The sequence below is a fragment of the Cryptomeria japonica genome, chromosome 3 (genome assembly GCF_030272615.1).
Source record: "Cryptomeria japonica chromosome 3, Sugi_1.0, whole genome shotgun sequence".
Classification (NCBI taxonomy): Eukaryota; Viridiplantae; Streptophyta; class Pinopsida; order Cupressales; family Cupressaceae; genus Cryptomeria; species Cryptomeria japonica.
In genome coordinates, this window is record NC_081407.1 from 657,639,752 (window position 1) to 657,660,261 (window position 20,510).

Here is a 20,510-nt window from a genome sequence, read left to right on the forward strand (position 1 = left end):
GGAGAAGGTTTTGGAAAATGTTTTTTGAAAATTTTAAAATTCCTCACTGTTTTGCCCTCTGTATTGTGTTTTGGACCATGCGCTAAAGCAGAGACTATATGCGCTACAAAATTTACCCCACACGCTAAAATAATGACCACACGCGCTAGACTGCCCCCAAACACGCGCTAAAGTTTTGAATGTGCAAATTTGTTTTCTATTTGTTTTGAAAAATATATGCGCTACCCTAGGTCTGCCACGCGCTAACCTGTGAACCTAATGCGCTAATGTTTAGCCTCCACGCGCTAAGCTGATGCTTCCACGCGCTAGACTGTTTCTTTGATGCGCTAAATATTTTCACACTGTTTTGCCTTGAGATGAAACACTACTGTTTGGAATCGACGCGCTAATTTGATGTTTGGATGTGCTAACAGAGTGTCCACACGCGCTAAGAAGTTGCTCTTATGCACTGAACTGCCCTGATTTTTCCTTTAGTTGATTTTTTTCAAATTTTGAACTTTTGTTGTGAGATTTTCAAGTTTGATGGATGATTTTCTGAAGTAGTAAACGCAAGCACGACACAAAAAGTACAACCATTTTGCCTATTCTAACAAAAAGTGTATGTTCTACGAGGATGTGTTCAAATCCCTAATGTTTTAACAGGTTTTGATACGAGTAATACACTTCAAAAAGACTCTTTAGTCAAGGGTCATAAATAACATCATAGCCCACTAGTCTCGATACTCCATCAGCTTAAACAGCCGTGTCACCCCTAGAGGGCGCCCATTTTTTTGCCTTTTGCCAGAAATTAACCCAAAGTGAATCGCTTCACAGTTGAGTAGTTATCTTGGGAGATATATGGTGAGTAATCTTGGGGGCGGATTCTTCCCCACCCTTGCACTATGATGTTATAAATGTCTGGTTACTGACTCGGTTCAAAGCTTCTATTTCTAGGGTTCGTAATCAGGCTTTTCGTTTGGCCGTTAGTGATAAACTCCCTCAGGAGGCTTCCCAACCTTTAGAACAAAGGCTTTACGTATCTCAAGGATACTGGGGGAAGGCTAATCGCTGCACGTAACTGTTGAAAAGGACTTTCGTCACTTTCCACGTTTGATTATAGTGGGTTGGAATTCTTGGCGTCAAAGTCGTTCCCCACTTAGGTCGTTCCCTTCACACCGGCCATAAATGGCTTTAAGAGTTGATTTCAACTCCTCGGGAAGATAGGCCTGCTAAAGGTTTTATTGCTTGAAGTAAAGAAAGCTTTTAAGAGTGGTCTGGATTTTTTATCACCCAGTTAAGGGGAGAGCATATTCCTTCCACTTTCGAGACAAGGCAATCAAGTTGTTCGTTTTAGCCTTTAAGACAATGATTTGTTAAAATCTATATGGAGATGTTGCTCCATGAAAACATGGCATTTATTTTATTCTTTTAAGGAAATGATTTTCTGATCTATGAAAAAGAATTGGTCAACAAAGCAAAATCTTCGATCTTGGTGGTCAACAAAAGAAATCGATAAAAGAAAATTGCCCGCTCCACCTGCAAGAAATTGTCAGAGTCCTGCAAAATTTCAATCAAATAGTTAGAAAATCTGGATTTTGGTGGACTTCTACAAGTCTAAATTTTATTTCGGTTACAATTTTAATTTTTTGTTCTCTGTCTGCGATACACTACAGAAAGGACTGTAGGCGCTACAATATAACCTAGATGCGCTAAAATTATGTCTAAATGCGCTACACTATTTTTTGGATGCGCTACTCTGTGCATTGGAAGTGCTGTTCTGTTTTTCTCCCGCGTTGAGACCTGCAGGAAAAGTACTGATTTGATGCGCTAAAAGATGGACTTCACGCACTGAATTGTGAACAGCATGCGCTATCTGACAGACCCGACGCGCCAAACTACTTTTCAAATGCGCTACTTTGTTTTTTTTCCACGCTGAGACCTACAAGAAAAGATTAGTGGAAGTCATGTGCTAAAGAATGGACTTTATGCGCTATGGTATAGACCACACGTGCTAAACAGTAAGCGGGATGCGCTAGGGAATGTTTCCCACGCGCTGATTCCTGTTTCCCGCGGACCTGCAAAAGTGGTTAATTTCAAAAACTGATTTGATATATGGGGTTGAGCCCCACGGTGGGCGCCATAAATGTATGCGGGAAAAGCGGGTCGATAGAACTTAATATGTGAAAAATGTTCCAAAAGACTTATCCACACATACACACAGGACTTCTTGGTGCAAGCTATGGAGTCATGAAGTATAACTCAGCTTCCCAAGGTGGGTCCCATGGTTCTTTATCTTACAATGTCCCTCAAACCAATGTTTTTGCTCTCAGATCACTGAGCAAAATGGTTTAGGGATGGCAAATGCAAGAACGAGGGATGCTTTTGATAGATTTTAGAATGAAATGCACCCTAAGCTATGCATGATCTTAGAAATGCAATAAACTAGATGATAAGATGACAAGGTTAGTATGAGTACTATCCTAACATGATATATTTAGTCTATGATTGAGCTAAATGATAAAGAAAATATTCTAAACATGCATATTTAGACTAATTCCTGATTTAGAAGAGGCTAAAATGATGAGCATAAAAATGATATATGAAAGCTTGAATGTATTTGAGCATAAGTATGATACTACAAATTTGGAGGATGATTGAAATGGAGGAATGAGAGCTCTATTTATAGCAAAAACAGGGCAATGGATGGTCAGGATTGAAAGAGTTGATCAAGGGTTGAGTTTGAAAGTTGGAGATCCATGTTTGCAATTTGCACCAATGAAATGGTGACAAGTGTCAACATAGGGTTGGGTTGAGAGAAGGGGTAGGAGACATTAAAGGCCTAAGAAGGCCTTATGGTTATCTAGAGATAAGGGTTAAGCTTAAGTTAGGCTTACCCATTGGATTAAGAGTTAATCCAAGGATAAACTCTTGTGCAAATGATTAAGAGATAATCATGGTCAAAGCATTAAAGGCTTGATGAGACCCTTGGGTTGGATGAAGGTTGAGTTAAAAGAAATTCTTTAACCATGTAAGAGGGTTTGAGTTAACCATTAATGGTTATGAAGACTTTGGGGAATTAAGTGGTTGAAGGCTTGAAGCCTTTAATGGTTATCAAAGACTTTAAGGGTTTGAGAAGTGACTTCCCTTTGCTTAGGGATGTGACAAAGTTTAGAAGATGGGTTAGGCTAATTTAGAAGTGATTAGAAGGGTCTAGAAGGAATTTAGGAATAGGTTTTAGAATGCAAGTGGGAGATGTAGGAGAATGCAAGTGGATGGAGGGATAATAGGATTTAATTGAAATAAAGTCAATTTAATTCAATTTGGTTGCAACTTGAGGAAATTAAATAAATTAGATTTATTCAATTTAGGATAACTATTTAATTAAATTTGAATTTAATTAAAAGTGGATAGGGGGGGTTTAATTGAATAAAATGATTTATTCATTAAATGGGTATAGTGAATTTAATTTAAATAAATTGAGTAATTTATTTAATTAAATAGAGGAATGTGGATAATTTAATTAGATTGGATTCAATTAAATAGAGAAATGAACATAAAATATTCATTTAAGAATATGGTCATTTTTATACGTCTACAGATATAATACATTTTAAAAACCAACTTTTTAAAATGCAATTTAAAATTTAATTTTTTCTCTCCCTTCTAAAGGTAGTAGTTATCATAGTCATTTCAACTAATGAATCACCTCTCCTCTTTCATCCTTCATTCCCATCTTTATTTGACAACACAATTAATATATTCCTGTGTAGTATTATCCTGGAAAATTTCTTAAAACTTTTAAATATTGCTCATCATACTAGGAACAACAATGGTCCATTATAACAAGATTCATTTTCAGATTCATAGGAAGGTAAAAGACAAGAATATTTAAAAAATGAGATACTTATATTATAAAAATATATCCTCTAAAGAATTTGGTCAAATATATTTTCTTTCACATGCCTCCTTGAGTAAGCACAATAATAGCAGTCTAAAATAAACAAGTTTATTATTAAATATAAAGACTTCTAAACAATTGTTAAAACAAGAATAAGTGTGATGTATTAAATAAAACTTTGTAGATCATCACAAGTTGAATTAGAAGTTAGGAGTTATTCACCATACAACTCTTATATTATTAGATGAGTCCAAATCAATTGAATTGATGTATAGATATTCTTCAAGTTTTGTTAATATAAAAAAAACTCAATCCTCTTACAACTACTTTAATATAAATAACAGTTAAAAGAATTTCTACCATAAAAAAATAACATTTATTTTTTTACATATTTATACCACTAACATGAAGAATATAACATAAAGATTTTTCATTTAAGAAAAAATTATTTACAAATATTACACAATAAAATTTATAATATTTACAATCTAATTTTCCAATCATCTATCTTTATATTATTAGATGAGTCCAAATCAATTGAATTAATGTATAGATATTCTTCAAGTTTTATTAATATAAAAGAAACTCAATCCTCTTACAACTAGTTTAATATAAATAACAGTTAAAAGAACTTCTACCATAAAAATATAAAATTTATTTTTTGACATATTTATACCACTAACATGAAAAATATAACATAAAGATTTTTCATTTAAAAAAAATTATTTACAAATATTACACAATAAAATTTATAATATTTACAATCTAATTTTCCAATCATCTATCTTTACATTATAATTATAAGATGATTTAGAAAAAATTGCTTACCACTTTTAAGAAATGCAATTCTCATATTATTAGATGAGTTCAAATTAATAGGATACTATACAAGAATTGTTAATAAAGAACTCAATCCTCTTGTAAATATTATAATATAAATAACCATACTATTATTAAAAAATTATTACTTTAAAAATATTTACATCTATATTGACACATATTTATGTCACTAACATTAAATATGTAACATAAATATTCTTCAATTAAAAACAATTTAATTACAAATATTACACAATAAAATTTATAATATTTACAACCTAATTTTCCATCATCTATCCTTAAATTATAATTATTCAGATTTACAAATTCATCGAGGCTCACAAATATCTTGTGCTTTTCCCAAATCTTGTACTAATTGATAAAAAGCATCCACAACTTCACTTTCCTCGCCCATCACTAATATTCCCATCTCTACCAATTCTTCTTCCGCATGGCCCTTTTTCCAACCTAGTGAGAAAGAGACTTCGCTTCCCACGAGTGAAGATGCAGTGAAGATGCCTATGCATACCCTTTTTCCACGCCATAAATACGTTTCACAATGGTTTGGTCCTGGCCAAAAACCTTCACTATAATAATTGAGATCTATAACACTAGTCAACTTAAGAAAGTTGACATTTTTGGAATCTATAACAAGGCATATCATCGCTGCCGCGTTGGCAGGACGCTCTGTCAAAAAGACATACCGCCAATAATTATCGTCGAGCGACCAAGAATATCTCCTCTTCCGCCGGTGGAACGAGTCAACCAAAGTGAGAGCAGGAGATGAAATAGACTTCACAATCGCCTCCACGCCAGCCACACTCTTTACACAAATCGTTAATCTGGATGGCCATTTCTGCCATAAATTATACACTATAATCAACCACTAAACACTTATACTACATAAATAATAACAAGTTCAATTATCTAAAAACTATTATACCTCTCTATTTATTGTTTGAAGGCAAGCTCCACATGCTGATAGCCGGTGACATTCTAGCATGATGTTTACCCACCTCAAACTCTCCATATCCATCATATTTATATTGTCGATCACCGGCACTTTGCTGAAGGTCATCCACAGATTTGTGAGATTGCTGAACTTGCTAGGCAACGCTTTTAGCTTATGACAATCACTTAACACTAACTCCTTCAGTGATTGGAGGCAGGCAAAATCTTCTGGTAAACCTTCGATCCCACGGCATCTTTTCAAAATTAGATGCTGCAGATTTGTCAGATCACCGAACTTGCTAGGCAATGATTTTAGCTCATCACATCCAACTAACTCCAGGCGCTCCAGCGATTGGAGACAGCAAAACTCATCTGGTAAACCTTCAATAGGAGCTCCTTGGCCATAAAAATATATCTTTTTTAAATGCTTTAGAAATCCTATTGACCTTGGAAATCTCAGGAAACTTCCGGCATGAATGATTCTCAGCACTTCCAACTGCACAGGAGGCTGCAGCCACGTTCCTCTTTAATCAGGCAAGACCGTTCAACAACTATAAGAGATTTTAAGGTATGTTTACATAAATAACAGTAAAGAGAAGGAAGCTATTACTTACGTTGGCACTCTCCCTCCACGGTTCTTCTAAATTAGAAGCCTCGCAAAGCTCTAAAACTCTCAACTTCTTCAACGAAATCCATGGCGGAATAGCTGTATGCGGAAACTTGGCCCATCGCAGCGATACAAGGCCTTCTGATACTGGTGCTAATTCTTCTGTAAGATAATTGTTTTCAACATCCACGATTTTTAAACCCCGTTTTCGCTTCAACCTTCTACCTGATCCTTGAACAAGCTCCACAAAGTCTTCATGAACCTCTTCCGTTCGAATTTTAATTCCCCGAATCTGCACGCTTCCCTAAATGGAAAAATTAAAAATTAAAAAATAAGCGAGTTTATAAAACAATTAATTTACGAACATTCAGTTAATGTAATATTGTAATGTTGCATACAATAAAAAAAAAAAAAAACTCACCTTCCCCTTTTCCTCAATATGGGTAATTTGCTCCGATGACCAAACGCGGTACGGTGACTTTGTCTTTGAGATGTCCCTTCCCAAATCTCTCAGCAGATCATGCATTCTCAAGCAGTTATACTCATCTATCTCAACCAAAGACTTATCCACGAGTATTTGCAAACTACACTCCCCACTCCATTCGGACGCATCCCACACTGCGATGGCTGAATCCTTTTCTGTTCCTATGAAGAAAATAGAGATATCTAAAAATATCTCCTTCTCTTCTTCCTCATCTAGTGCATCAAAGCTCACTTTTAGCAAGCTTCTAATGCCTTTGGGCAATGATTTCGAGACCTTATCCAATTGCGAAGCCCAAAAACCCTTCGACCTTCCATGCACAAGTCCTCCTAATACCTTGAGGGCTAATGGCAATCCATGGCAGAATTTTAAAAAACCACTAACAAGACATTCAAATCCATCTTTTGGAGAGGGTTTTCCGAAAGAATGCCAGCAAAATAGTTCCATAGAATGTCCAGAATTAAACTCCTCCATCTTGAAAATAGAATCAGAAGGAATTCCCCATAATGTAAAAATGTGCGAATTTTGACTTATAACCACAACCACACTGCCATGCCCAAGATCATCTTTTATTGGTAAGAGAGATTCTAATTGATCTATATGATCTACATTATCCAAGATAATAAATACCTGAACAAAACTCAAATGCTCTGTTAAAATTGCTTTTCCTTCTTCTATACTATCAAATGATACATCTTCTGAACCACCAAGATCTCGAAACATTTTTTTTTGCATTTCATACAAATGTTTAGTTGAAACATCAAAAAGAAAACTACATCTGTAGGAGGACTGTATCATCTTGTTGTAGTATTGTTTTGCCAATGTGGTTTTTCCACACCCTCCCATACCTGTAATCCCCACAATTTTTACATTTTTAGAAGATTGCAATACACTTCTTTCAAAGTCTTGTAAGATTTTATCAAGACCCACAAGATGTTTGGGCATCACAAATGGAGTCTTTCTGGACATCTTCAGAACATAATTTTTAATAATCTTCAACACTTCTTCATCACTGTACAAAGATGCATTTCTGGAAAAAAGAAACACAATTAATTTTCTCTAAAAATGAATTTTAAATTAATGTAACTAATTTTACATACTTTTAATTGATAGAAAAATATCATTTGTTCAAGTAATGTTTACGTCCTTTTAGAAAAATAAAAATAAGGTGAAAAAATGTGAAAAAAATGAAAATATAAAAATAAGGTGAAAAAATGTGGTTAAAAATAAAAACAATGATATGTTTTAAATATAAGTAATGTTTACATCTTTTTAAAATAAAATTGAAAAAATTAAGGTAAAGAAATAAAAACTTTCATATTTATGAAAAGGAGAGGCACAAAACCAGAATAGTTGTAAAAAAATCTTCTAAATTTTGATTGTAAGGATAAAATTATCTCACAAGTTATAGAAGAAAATAATGATTTAAACAGGCACACTCTTTTGTTAACTTTGCCCATGTTCTTATACATGTTTACCACTACATGGTCCTATAGCACCCCTATGTGCACTCGCTCTGCAATATTCATCCACTCATATTCTATGTATATCTATTTGTCCTCATAGATCAGGTTTGTTGTTCATGAGATTGATCTCAGCTAATCATAAGCTGCATGAATCTAACTCTTTACCTTCAAATTCAAATTCCTAATTTCTCTCCTGATTCCACTAATTATTTTAAGCTAACTAAGCACACATTTGAGTGACACATTCTTAGCCATGGTTTTTAAAGACACTCATTGCACATTTAATTTCATGACAAAGGAGACAAAATCAAAATCAATAGAGAAGAATTTGATTTAGAATATTAAAAATAAAGCTCAATTTGCATCACCATCTTAAGCCATCTACATATTTTCATTTGATGCCCTTGATTTTGCTCAGTACCATTGGAGAAGCCTACCAAGGGGTTTAACCTCAAAGAACTCTATCCATGTAAGCCAAAAAAATCTCCAAAGATGTTTCTAAAAGAATCATCTTAACTATTCAAGATCATTGAAGATTGAGTTGCATCTAGTTTTTATGAGTCATTATTCTATCAATACAATCTCACATAGTAGAGATCATATGTATCCACATGTCAAAGCCATTTTAAAGTAGAATAATCATGTTCCCTACAAGATCAACCCATTATCTTTTTCTATCATAGATTAGATTTTGAAGATAATTATCATACCAATGACAATAAATTTCAAAAGGTGTTGACATGACGTCAACATCATCATTTCAATATTCATTCTAGAGTTAAGCCATGCTATCTTCTTACTTATATTTTATATTTATTTCAATATCATTGTGAGTCTCAACTCTTTGATCTAGATTAATTTATTATCCATATTTATTAATTAATCTAGAGAAAATATTTGATAAGATTTATTTTACATGCTCATTCTCAAGGTTCCTTTTTACCTTCCCCTTAGAGGTTTCGTTTACCTTATTTAATCTTATAGATCTTACTAGTTTCAACTGCATATCTTTCAACTTAGATTTGATTAAAGTTTAAATTCACCCTTGTGTATTATTATTTTATTTATCTCCTAGGGTTCAGATATTATTCCTTCATAGCCACCTTTCCAATTCTATGGTTTTGATATTTAAGGTTTAGCATAAATTTTGCAATATGATAATTTCCAATGCTGCTGATATTATTAATTATGTATGAAATTTGAAACATAAAATGGACCTACTTATTCATTATAGTGATGGCTAGCTTGCTTCTTCTCATGATGATGTCCTAGCACATAATTATATCTCTATGCTATTTCCTAGTATGAAATCTTACCTAGAAATCTTTGTTGGGAGTATAATGAGTATAATGATTATATTTCCTTTATGTTTTAAAGATCTAGTTTAGATATTTACTATGATTTTTAAACATGTATGCAATCCCATTAATATTTTTCATTTACATGGTTATGGTGTGACATGTGTTGAATCTTAGGCTTCTTTATGCCATGACACATGATTCAATTATATGTTATATATATTAAATTAATTTGATAATCTTTAGAATAGTGATGACGCAGTTGAGCCTTTTAACAAGTTATTTATCCTTCATGTCATTATGATTCTACTACATGCATGGCTTATATATCTACATGTTCTATTTATTAATCCATCTTACCATGACCCTAATTTTTTACTTTTGCTACTACAATTTTTTCTTCATAAGGAAATTTTACATACGCAAACTAATCATACTACACTTGACATCACATTTGGATCTCATGAGATACCTCCACTATAAACTATTTAAGAAAGTAGTTCTTCATACATTGTACTTATATATTAAAAAGTTTAGAACCAAAGAAATTAAGTTGATATAGGATCAAAGAATGAGTTAGTCTCACTATGTATACATGATGAAGTGAATCACAGATTGAACAACACTTTTAGAGAAGTAGGTGTACGGAAGGAATTGGAGGATTTTTTTATGTTTGAGTTAAACCATTGGTTGAACAAAGGGTGACTAATCCTCGGGAAGACTAAATGTAACTATTTTGTATCGACAAATGTTTAATGCTAAATAAAGGATTCCTCTATAAATACAAAAGAAAATATTCTTCAACATTTTAAATTATATATGTTGACTTCATATCATATAATCATATTTTATTCCATTTTAAAGAAACATATGCATATCAAAGTAAAAACTTAAGGAAGTGTTTCGTTACTATTTTGGATAATCTTTTAGTCATAGATGTGAAGAATAGTGAATAACATAGGTTATCGTCATTGGAATAGGTGCACTACACCTTACAACTCTAATAAATTGTTTATTTTTATTATTATGAACACACATTTTTTGTTTTTCCCACTTGAAGTGGCACTATGTGGCACCTCTAGTTTGTAAATAGGCAATTTGGATTGGCATAATATGCCATGGAAGTTGCTAAATGCAACTATGAAAGAAAAAGATGAGGAACTATCTTCACAACTCATGAATAGTTGGAACGATGGGAGGGTTCAAGTGGGCAATATTAAGATTGAGGTTTCAAAGGAGGTCATTGCTCAAGTAACTAGTTTAAGTCATGAAGGAGAGAGGGTCTCTTGTCTCAACTAAATTCATGTGAATGAGGATTACATCAAAATGTTCTTGGAGGGAGAAAAGATTGAGTGGTACTAGAAGGGGTTTAGTAGAGATGAGCGCCCTCCTCCTTGGGGGGTTGTGAGCAATCATCTAATAAAATATTGATAAGAATTGCATGCAAAAAATATCAATTATATGCAGATAAATATTTAGACACGGGAATGAAAAAAATAGAAATAACAACAAAGAGGAGACAATATTTAACGTGGTTCACCCAAACTCGAATAGAGAGTCCAATATTGTTATCCAGTAAATTAAACCGATTATGACCAACAATCTACTTGCAACTCAATATCGTTGCAGAATGCTACAAAATTCTCTATCTAAAACCCCTAACCCTTAGCCTTTTTTATCAAGACTTATGTCGGTTACAAAATTAGGGTTACAACATGTCAGCCAATAGAAAAATAACACCCAACGCCTTTATAAAATAATGAGTCTTTTTGGCCCCACGGGGCGCTATCCATCAACCCCGCCCTTTATCGCGATAGGGAGCACGCAAGGGGCACTACCCCTTGACCCGACCTTGGGGGCGCTGCCCCTAAACTCTCGTCGAAAAATATGGGGGGACACCGCCCCGATAGTAGGGAAAATTTAACCTCTGAGTCTGATTAGGCTCCTTATAACAACAAATATTTCACCCTCAAAGAAAGATTCGCCACTATCCATAGATATCACTTCCCCCTTCTCAATTATCTCAAGCACAATAGGCTAGAAATTTTTCCTTTTCCCTTCATACCAAAATGTACCACCAAAGAAGCTCACCCCCTTTTACATCACGAGTTAATTTATACATTTTATAATTTATATTTGAAAACTAACCCTCCTTTGAATCCTACCACTACCTAGATTGAGTTTCCCATGAGACAAAAATAAAAATTGCCTTTGTTGAGGAATCACCCTCTACTTCAAAACCCACTCCATGGAATGAGGCTATACTATGTTCCTTGAATAAGGACAAACTATGTCGGGAAAGTGGAACCCCTCCTTTGATTGTTGAATTAGGCTCTGAAAAACACCCGATCGGACCCTAGAAGTAGAAGCAAGAAAACTTCAAACTCCCCCAAGAAGTACCCAAAATGCTAGTGTGGATAAGGGGAAAGCGGTCAAAATCCCTCGAGAAAGTTGCCCCGCTATCTCTCACCCACACCCACTGCCACCCCCACCCTTCTCTAGCTATTGATATTTCGGATGGAGGTGGTGTGACGGAGGATATTACAACTTCCACTGGTGAAAGGAGATCAGTTAGACTGGATAAGTTGTCGGTGGCGGCGAGGATTGCTACACACTTGGGAGAAACTTGCCCAAAGATGAGGACATACAATCAGAGGAAGAAGCGTATTCTGAGGATTCCACTTCCATTGAGGATATTAGTGAAGGCAATGAGGAGGCTGTTAAGGAATAAATTAATCTAGTTCCTGAAAACTCTCTCTCCCGCTCCCGTTCCTATTAAACTCACTCTGCAAATTCCCTTGAGGGGCTTATTATTTTGAAAAACTATGGTGCCGAGGAAGAAGAGGAAAAATATGACAAAGGGACCATAAGTGGAGATCAGAATTGGCATATTCTGGCTGCCAAACTGGAAGACGTTACCACCAAGGTTCAAAATCTAGAGAACCCTCAAGAATTCACAGGATGTGAAAGATAGATAAAGAATTAATAGACTAGACAAGAACATGACACATCTGGTAAGAATTAATAGCTCGCTTATGAGGAAAATTGTGATTGGGGTAGTTACTGTAAGTAGAAAAGTTGAAAATAAGACAAGGAAGAATGAGTAGGAAAACAGGGCCAAGGGAAAGAAGAAAGGAAAGAAGTTCAGAGAGTCCACTGAGTGAGAGGATGTGCTAGAATAGATGGCCAGGGATTGGGATTTCATTTTATAGTATCTTTCATATTCTTTCGTGATATCTGCATCTCCAATCCTGTGATATTTTTATGGTGGCTGCTTGGGATAAGGTTGAGCATTATAAGATAGCTTGTAATTTTGGTCAGGTTGCTAGTTATAGATGGAAGCTCAACATGATTAAAAAAAAAAACATTAAAAAAACTAATTTTGAATTATAGTAAGTTAAAATGGAGGACTTTATTATAGATCAATATATGTGGGTTGCAATATGTGGAGAGAATCTTGAAGCTTGATAAGATTATTTGGAACATTCAATGCTCCTAATATTTAGATAAAATCCATCATATAAGCTTTTTAGAAAAAGGTGGGAAATATCTGACAAGGCAAATGTTTGGTTGATAAGGTTTTTCTATAGAAGAAACTCTATTATTTGAAGATGGCTTGTGGTGGTACTATTTTACCTTTCTTGTAGAGTTGAGATCCACTAATGTTACTATGGAAGATTAGATAATCTAGTTATGACCATTGATAGCACTACCACTAAACTAAGGTGTAAAGATAAGAGATGGTGATTTCTCTTCTTTCTAAGGAGATAAAACAACAAAATTTTGAAGTTATCAAAGATAAATTTATTTTCCATGGAAGGTCAAAATAAATTAAAATGGGCATGAATGGGAACTAGAAATCTAAATCTAATGGTAGATCTTGTTCATTGTGAAGTCAAAAGTGAATGTTTGAATGGTAACAAAATCAACCACATAAAAAATACTACAATGAGAAAAAGAGAAGGATAAGGGAGAATTAAATGATGATTAAATTCCAAGACTTCTCTTGAGGTGATGTCAATGATGCATTTATTGCAACTTTGGCTATGCATCCATGTCAACATGCATGCATGATCAATTGTAGAGCTTCTTTCTACATGTCTCCCCATAAAGAATGGTTTTATAACTATGAGAGATATGATAGTAGAAAAGTTTACCTCAACAAAAAATCTTTCCTCGTAATTGTTGGTTGTGTGAAAAATCAAAATCAAATTCTTTGATGCAAGAATCAGAGGTATCTTGAGATTTGTAGACACCTTGGGTTTGGTACACAACCTATTATCTATCAATAAATTGAATCCTACAAGAACATATGTAGTCTTCAACAAGAATGGGTGCAAGATGGTTTCAAGTGTTATGATGCTTGCAAAAAAGTTCATATTTCTTGATGCTAGCACATACATTCAATATAATAGTAAATGGTGCTTGTAACATTTATTCTTATAACAAAAATTCATCTACCATCTAAAATGTACAATTTGGGTTCCTAAGCATACTCTCACATTAAAGAGAAAGCTAATTACGAAGAAGACAATGATTGTTCAAACCATATAATAATTATTAGATATATAATATTATTTTAATTTTGTAGGATATCAATTAGAATTCTTTAAAGTTGTTGTATTTTTTAAAGTGAATTTATTTTTCTTTTACGATTATTTTTAGTTTTTAGCATGCATTTTCTAACCTATAAAATGTGAGAATAAGAAAGACGAGCAATATAGTTATTTAACAATAACATTTAAAATTATTAATAGCATCATAATGTTAAAAAACATATGCCATGCCCTTCTCCCTTATGCTTAGATAGTCAACTTTTGTTAGAATGTTCTTAAGCTATGACAAGTTCACAACTAGCATTTTCTTAGGTGAATATGGTCAATGATATTATCATCTCCAAGTTTCATACGCATATAGATTATCTTTAGAGATTTGGTCATGATTCCCATAATTATCATTTACTACCCCAAGTCAAATCCACGAGTGCAAAAGGGATCCAAATCATCTCTAGAGGTGTGGACTTGACCCAACACATTTTAAAATTTAAAACAAGCCCAAATATATTTATTCTACTAATCAGAGTGTTTGCCTAGCATAATTTTATGCAAATATATGCATGTGCCATGTTGTATTTACAAACTCTCACTCATTCATTTTAAAATCACCTAAAAACGAGAAACATTTGTATAGATCATCAATAGAGCACCAATGTTAATATATTAGTACACTTTCGAAGCATTACATCGACATATGTTATTCTAAGCTGATTACATGATTGTATGTTGTCTTTGACCCTTGATTAATACTATTAAATGAATCTATATATAGGTTTGACTAAGGAGAACATAACCATTACAAATCAATAGATTCTCATTAATGTTTATAAAATTGTCGATTCTTTACACATATTGAAAGACAGAAAATCTAGGTGAACAACTTTTAGAATTTCACATAGCCCCAAAACAAATATGCAAGCATAAAAAGTAGATTCATGTGATCGAATGATTCCTGAATCATGAAAACTAGTTCCAGAGTAAAGCCCTAACCCAATTAATAAGACATTTAATTTTTTGAGTTCCATCTAATTAATACATTAAGCTCTATTAAGTCCTAAAAGTTTCATCAATAAATTTCATACATTTATGACATCATTTCTATATAACTGATTATCAAACTAATTATTCCATTCAATTAATTTAATCCCACCTTTAATTTTACTTATTTTAATCATGAACCTTATTTTTTTTTTAAAAGAATAAATCTTTCCAATCTACATTTACTTATTTTAATCATGAACCTTTTCAGATTTTGATGATAATAAATATTTCCAATCCATGTTAAAAAACAGAAGAGATTCCATCGTACTAACTACTATACTGTATTCTGAGATATGCCATAACATTTGTTAAAGGAAAACAGTATTCAGGACTTACTTCTTACTGTTGACAATGTAGCCCTTAAGATATGAAACCTTTTCCAGCGTCGACTTCCAATCCTCAATCTTTTCTGGACTATATCTCTCCTTGGCTTCAAGCTTGGAAATTGCTTCAGCATAGGGTCCATCTCCTTTACGAATCCAACGGATATGATTGATATCAACATTGTAGAACAGGGGAATGATAGTCTGGCCAGTTTTCAGCATAAGGGACAACTCTTCCAGACACCAAGTGGATTCTGCATATGTGGGTGAAAGGATAGCAATATGAAGAAAAGAAGTAGCGATGGCATGTTGTATCTCTGAGGGTATGGAATCACCAAGATCGAGCTCTGGTTCATCCAAGAAAACGCCGAAGTCCCATGAGTTTGAGGTCACGGTAGATTGAGGCGGCTAGGGTTTGCTTGGTGTCAGGGCCGCGATGGTTTATGAATACATCGTACCGCACCTTCTTCGTTGGATTTGAAGACGATGCAGAGGGCGCCATAATTTCAGTAAAGGCGGAATTGGTAATCTCATTTCCCCTTGCCATGGAAGTGAATCAAACGCAGGGCCAGAAACGATGGATGACAGGGGGCGAAGAGATAAAGTAGTAGAAACAATGTATGGTAGGTCATAAGACCTAACCACACCAATTTATCTATACGGTTTTAGAAAAGGGTGGAAGACTAGACGCGTAAAGATTAAAGTAGGGGAAAGGACCTAGTAGTCGTGCACCCTAACTTCGCACTTCTCAAAATCCTACTTGGAAATTTCAAATCACTCCGATTTTTTTATAGCAGCTTACTTGGCAAGTCCCCTGCTAATAACTAAGGTTTCAGGGCCACGTCATCAAATATGATGCCACATCAGCATGCTTTTTGCCAAGGTGTCCAAAACAGCCCCCCAAAAAAGTGAGACCAATAGGCGTGCAAAAGAGACCCCAATAATTGTGCAGCTGACATGGCATCACCTGATTGGTTACTTTTTACAATATTAGTACATTTTTTAACAACTATTGGTACATTTCCTAACAACTATTGGTACATTTCCTAACAAAAATTGATATTTTTTGTTTCAAACAATAGGTTTTATTTGTTCAATTTTTGGAACAAAAGGTATCAACAACCCTCACAACAATTGGTACATGTTCAACTACTAGGTCCTTTCCCCTATGTGGAAATATCTAGAAAGCATGGAAGACAGGTGGTCACAGATTTAACCACACAAATTTCTCTACGCGGTTTCCTCTGATTGATGGGAGTGGGGAGCGGTCCCCACGAATCTGGAAAGATTGATTTAAAGCTGAAAACATCCCATCATTACGACAAAATATTCCAACGCACCTTGGAAAAGCACAGACTGTCATACACAGAAAGAGCAGAATAGAGGTACAGAATTTGGCAGCATTCGAGAGGAAATTGCTGAGATGTTTCGGGGAAGAAGAATATGGAGCAACACAGAAAATAAGTGCGGATTTTGATCGTATTAAAAAGGTACAGACTTTGGCAGCATTCGAGACGAAATTGCTGAGATATTTTGGGGAAGAAAACTATGGAGCAGCACAGAAAATATGTGCGGATTTTTGACAGCTCTAAAAATATTTGAGGGGAAATTGCTGAGACATTTCGAGGAAGAAGAATATAGAGCAACACCAAAAATATGTGCAGACTTTGACAGCATTAGAAGGATTTGAAAGGAAATTGCTGACACATTTTGAAGGGAAGAAGAGTATACAGGATATTTGTATTACTAGCAATTGCATCTTGGTGTGTAATGGGTACGTGGAATATAATAGTGGACATAATGAGATAGAAGAATAGTTGAAAAATCAATTTCATAAATTGACATACTATAGTTCATTTCTTTTTAAGAAGTTAAAATTGAAATCTTAGAAATTGTACTATATAAGCATGGAAATATAATCAATGACTAACAGTGTTTTCAAAAGAAAGTGTAGAGAATGCACAATATAATTGTAAACATCATGGAATTGAACATAAGGTTTACATTTGAAATTTGTTTGGAATGTCTCGAGCAAATTCATAATTAACATATAAAGAGTAGGTCCTAAAAATATTTTCTTATCTTCCACATCTTCCTCATTTATACCATTCTTTTGAACACCTCACACAGTGTTACAAACACCACAAATTTGTCAAATAGAATAATGTAAAACGTTTTATAGATAATTACAAACACTATGGAATTCAAAATATGTTCTATATTAATTGTGATTGAAATATAAGGATTTGTTTTATCAATTATGTAAGATTTTTAAATTTCATAAAAGCTTTACATATGTTATATATAGAAGCATGAGAACATGATAAAATTGCTAATGTTTTAATGGTAAGTGTTTGGAAAGGGAAGCATCTATTCTGGCTCCAAAACGACAGTACGGATTGACTAACATGTGTGTTAGTCGCGTGTTTTACACCATCGATTTTGCAATAAACGGCTGCGGTTGACTAACACGTCACTATCACACTGTACAAAAGGTCTATTTTGGAGCCAGAATAGCTGCGGCCTTTGGAAAGGGTCCATGTTTGGTATGAAATGTTTTGTAGAAGAAGATTCCAATGGGTCATCAGAGCTACTTGATGGAAGGTAGAATAGCCCTACAATAAAATGAGATATATAATTTAGTAAGGAGGTGTATATGTGTACAAACAAGAGTGAAAAAACAATATTGGAAAAATATGGGCATACGTGAATTTGTCGAAAATCTTGCAAGAATAAATTCTCTTTAAAAGTAAAATATTACTATGTCTCCTTTTAAGTATATTGCATATGTTTATGTATTTCTTTTGTTTAAGAAAAAAAATTAATAGCTTCTATTTTTTGTAGATGTAAGCATAAAACAACATTTAATGTAAACTTTAAATACAAGTTGAACTTGGGATTGTCTATAACTGTAAATACACCTATATGAATCATACATGAAACAGAGTTTGTAAAACTGTCAATTATAAAGTACATAGTTTGCAATATTTTAGAGTGGTTGAGAAACACTTTCTAAAATGAACCAATATGAATTGGTAGAAGGAAACAAACTTACAATAATAAACATTTATAAATTATCTAATTTGTAAAATTTAAGAGTGGTTGAAGCTCAAAGAATCACATTAAAAATATATGTCTAAGGAAGTAATAATCTAGGAAATTAGAATACATAATAACGTAATGAAAGGAAGAATGTTGAACATGGACTACTTTTATATGCATGACAAATCATTGAATGTAAGAAGAAATCCATTAAATTAACATCTATTCTAAAAAAAGAGTCATTATTTATTGTGTTGAAAATTTACATTGATAGATATAGGTAGGTTCCATGGTAGCAAAATAGAAGTTTGTCTATAAGTGTAGGTTGTTTACATTGTAAGTAGTTACAAGACAAGCTTAGGCTTTTTACATTGTAAATAGTTGAAATAACTAATCACGTATTCTTCAGGTACATCTCATAAGAATGGATGATTTTGGAAGCACCCTTAATTGAGTAAATTAAATGATAGCAAATTTTAAAAAAAAATTAAATGTAAAGAAAAATAAATAAAATTATTACATATAATAAATATTATTATAATTCAAAAAATAAATTTATCAGAAATACTTTAGGAAGTTTTTTATAATTTTAAAGTCCTACAAAGGTGAAAAAAAAGCAATTAAAATATAATAAATTTAGATGGAGAAAAACAAGAAAAAACTCACAAAAATTTAGAAAAAACTTTAAACGTGGCAACTTCTTTAGAATTTATCAAACACTGGCATGGAATCCACGTTTGGAGGAGCATGCTAGCCAAGTTTCTTAAGACCATAAAATACTACAGATAAAAGTTTGCAGTGTTGTCACGGTTGCTTTGGTTGGAGATGTCTCATTACAATTTATATTATAAGCACTTTTACGCATTTTTACTTTGGATTTGCAGCTTCTAAAGATAGGGTTTGAACACTAAATGAATACATAGTGTAGGCTATGTAGCATACAAGATATACCTAAGATTTCAGTAAATGGAATGGTTATTTTTTAAGTGATTTTTGGTTCATTTTTTTGGTGCATGTTATGGTCCTCTTTTATGCAAATCTTTCTAAATTAATCTAAATGCATAGGCTTCTTTAGTGTACAAGTGAGAACCCTAATTGACTTTCATTCCATTTAATTGCTAAGGTAATTTTGAAATGTTTACCAGCTGCTCTAATTTGAGATTTTGGTGATCATCTCCTTAAAATTGTGATGTTTGTAGGATATTTGTTTAAATTTCTTTTCGTGGCAGCTATGGAGAAACCAACATAATCATTAAGGATGTGGAGGTTGGGAATTCACAATCTTGTACTAGCAGTGGAGACTTAAAATGAGCACAACCGGAAAAAAAAAATGGATGGCATAAAATAAGAATGGGCCCACTGTTGTGGAATTTATTTTTTCAAGTTGTTGTGTATAGCAAACAATTATGTTTTTGTTGTTTTCTATCATTTTCTATCTAATTCATTTTCAAGATTGTAGGCATTGGAAGTTCACATTATACTCATATAAGGCTTTAGGTTATTTCAACCAAAGCCAAGCTAAGTTGTAGTTGTCTGGTAATTGACTATGCTAGGGTCTATTCAATTTATTTCTACATTTTTTAACTTCAAAAATAAATACTGGAGCAATACAGTAAGCAATAAAGTAAATATGAAGGAAATTTGATAATATTTTGTCATAAACAAGCATAGAGCCTATTAGTTAATAGTCATAAAAAATACCTGTGTGATGACAAAGTGAAACAACGGCAGTAACTTGGAAGCAAGAATGCAAAGCTAGAATGCAAAGTTGGAAACAATATGCATAGCAATTACATTAGAAATGAACAAAATAGTTTATAGGAAGATGAACTAAGCATGACAGTGTTATGGGCATGAAACATACCTGTTTGATGGCACTTTGAAAATGCACAGGATTTTCAAGTGAAATTAGTAAGCATAACAGTAAGGAAAACAAGATATTTCTAGCTCCCATGTCGGCCAGGCATATACCTTGAATGCAAATTAAAGCACCCATCTTTGTAAGTCACATCTCTTTAAATGAACAATCCATTGTGTTTTTTTCGAGAA

The 20,510-nt window shown here is 33.5% G+C and overlaps 1 protein-coding gene across 2 annotated transcripts; it reads right to left on the reverse strand.

Moving 5' to 3' along the window:
- Positions 1 to 4,901: 4,901 nt before the first annotated feature.
- LOC131033759 (disease resistance protein RUN1) lies at positions 4,902 to 16,092 on the reverse strand. 2 transcript variants are annotated; one of them, XM_059218508.1, is made up of 5 exons: positions 15,433 to 16,092; positions 6,676 to 7,747; positions 6,262 to 6,558; positions 5,640 to 6,155; positions 4,902 to 5,552 (listed from the first exon to the last, which is right to left on the reverse strand). In XM_059218508.1, the coding sequence occupies exons 1-5, from the start codon at positions 15,639 to 15,641 to the stop codon at positions 5,025 to 5,027; spliced, it is 2,622 nt and encodes an 873-aa protein (XP_059074491.1). In that variant the 5' UTR covers positions 15,642 to 16,092; the 3' UTR covers positions 4,902 to 5,024. The 2 variants fall into 2 exon arrangements, with proteins under 2 accessions (XP_059074491.1, XP_059074490.1); XM_059218507.1 differs by having other exon boundaries at positions 6,676 to 7,765; positions 15,433 to 16,091.
- Between the last annotated feature and the right edge of the window lie 4,418 nt (positions 16,093 to 20,510).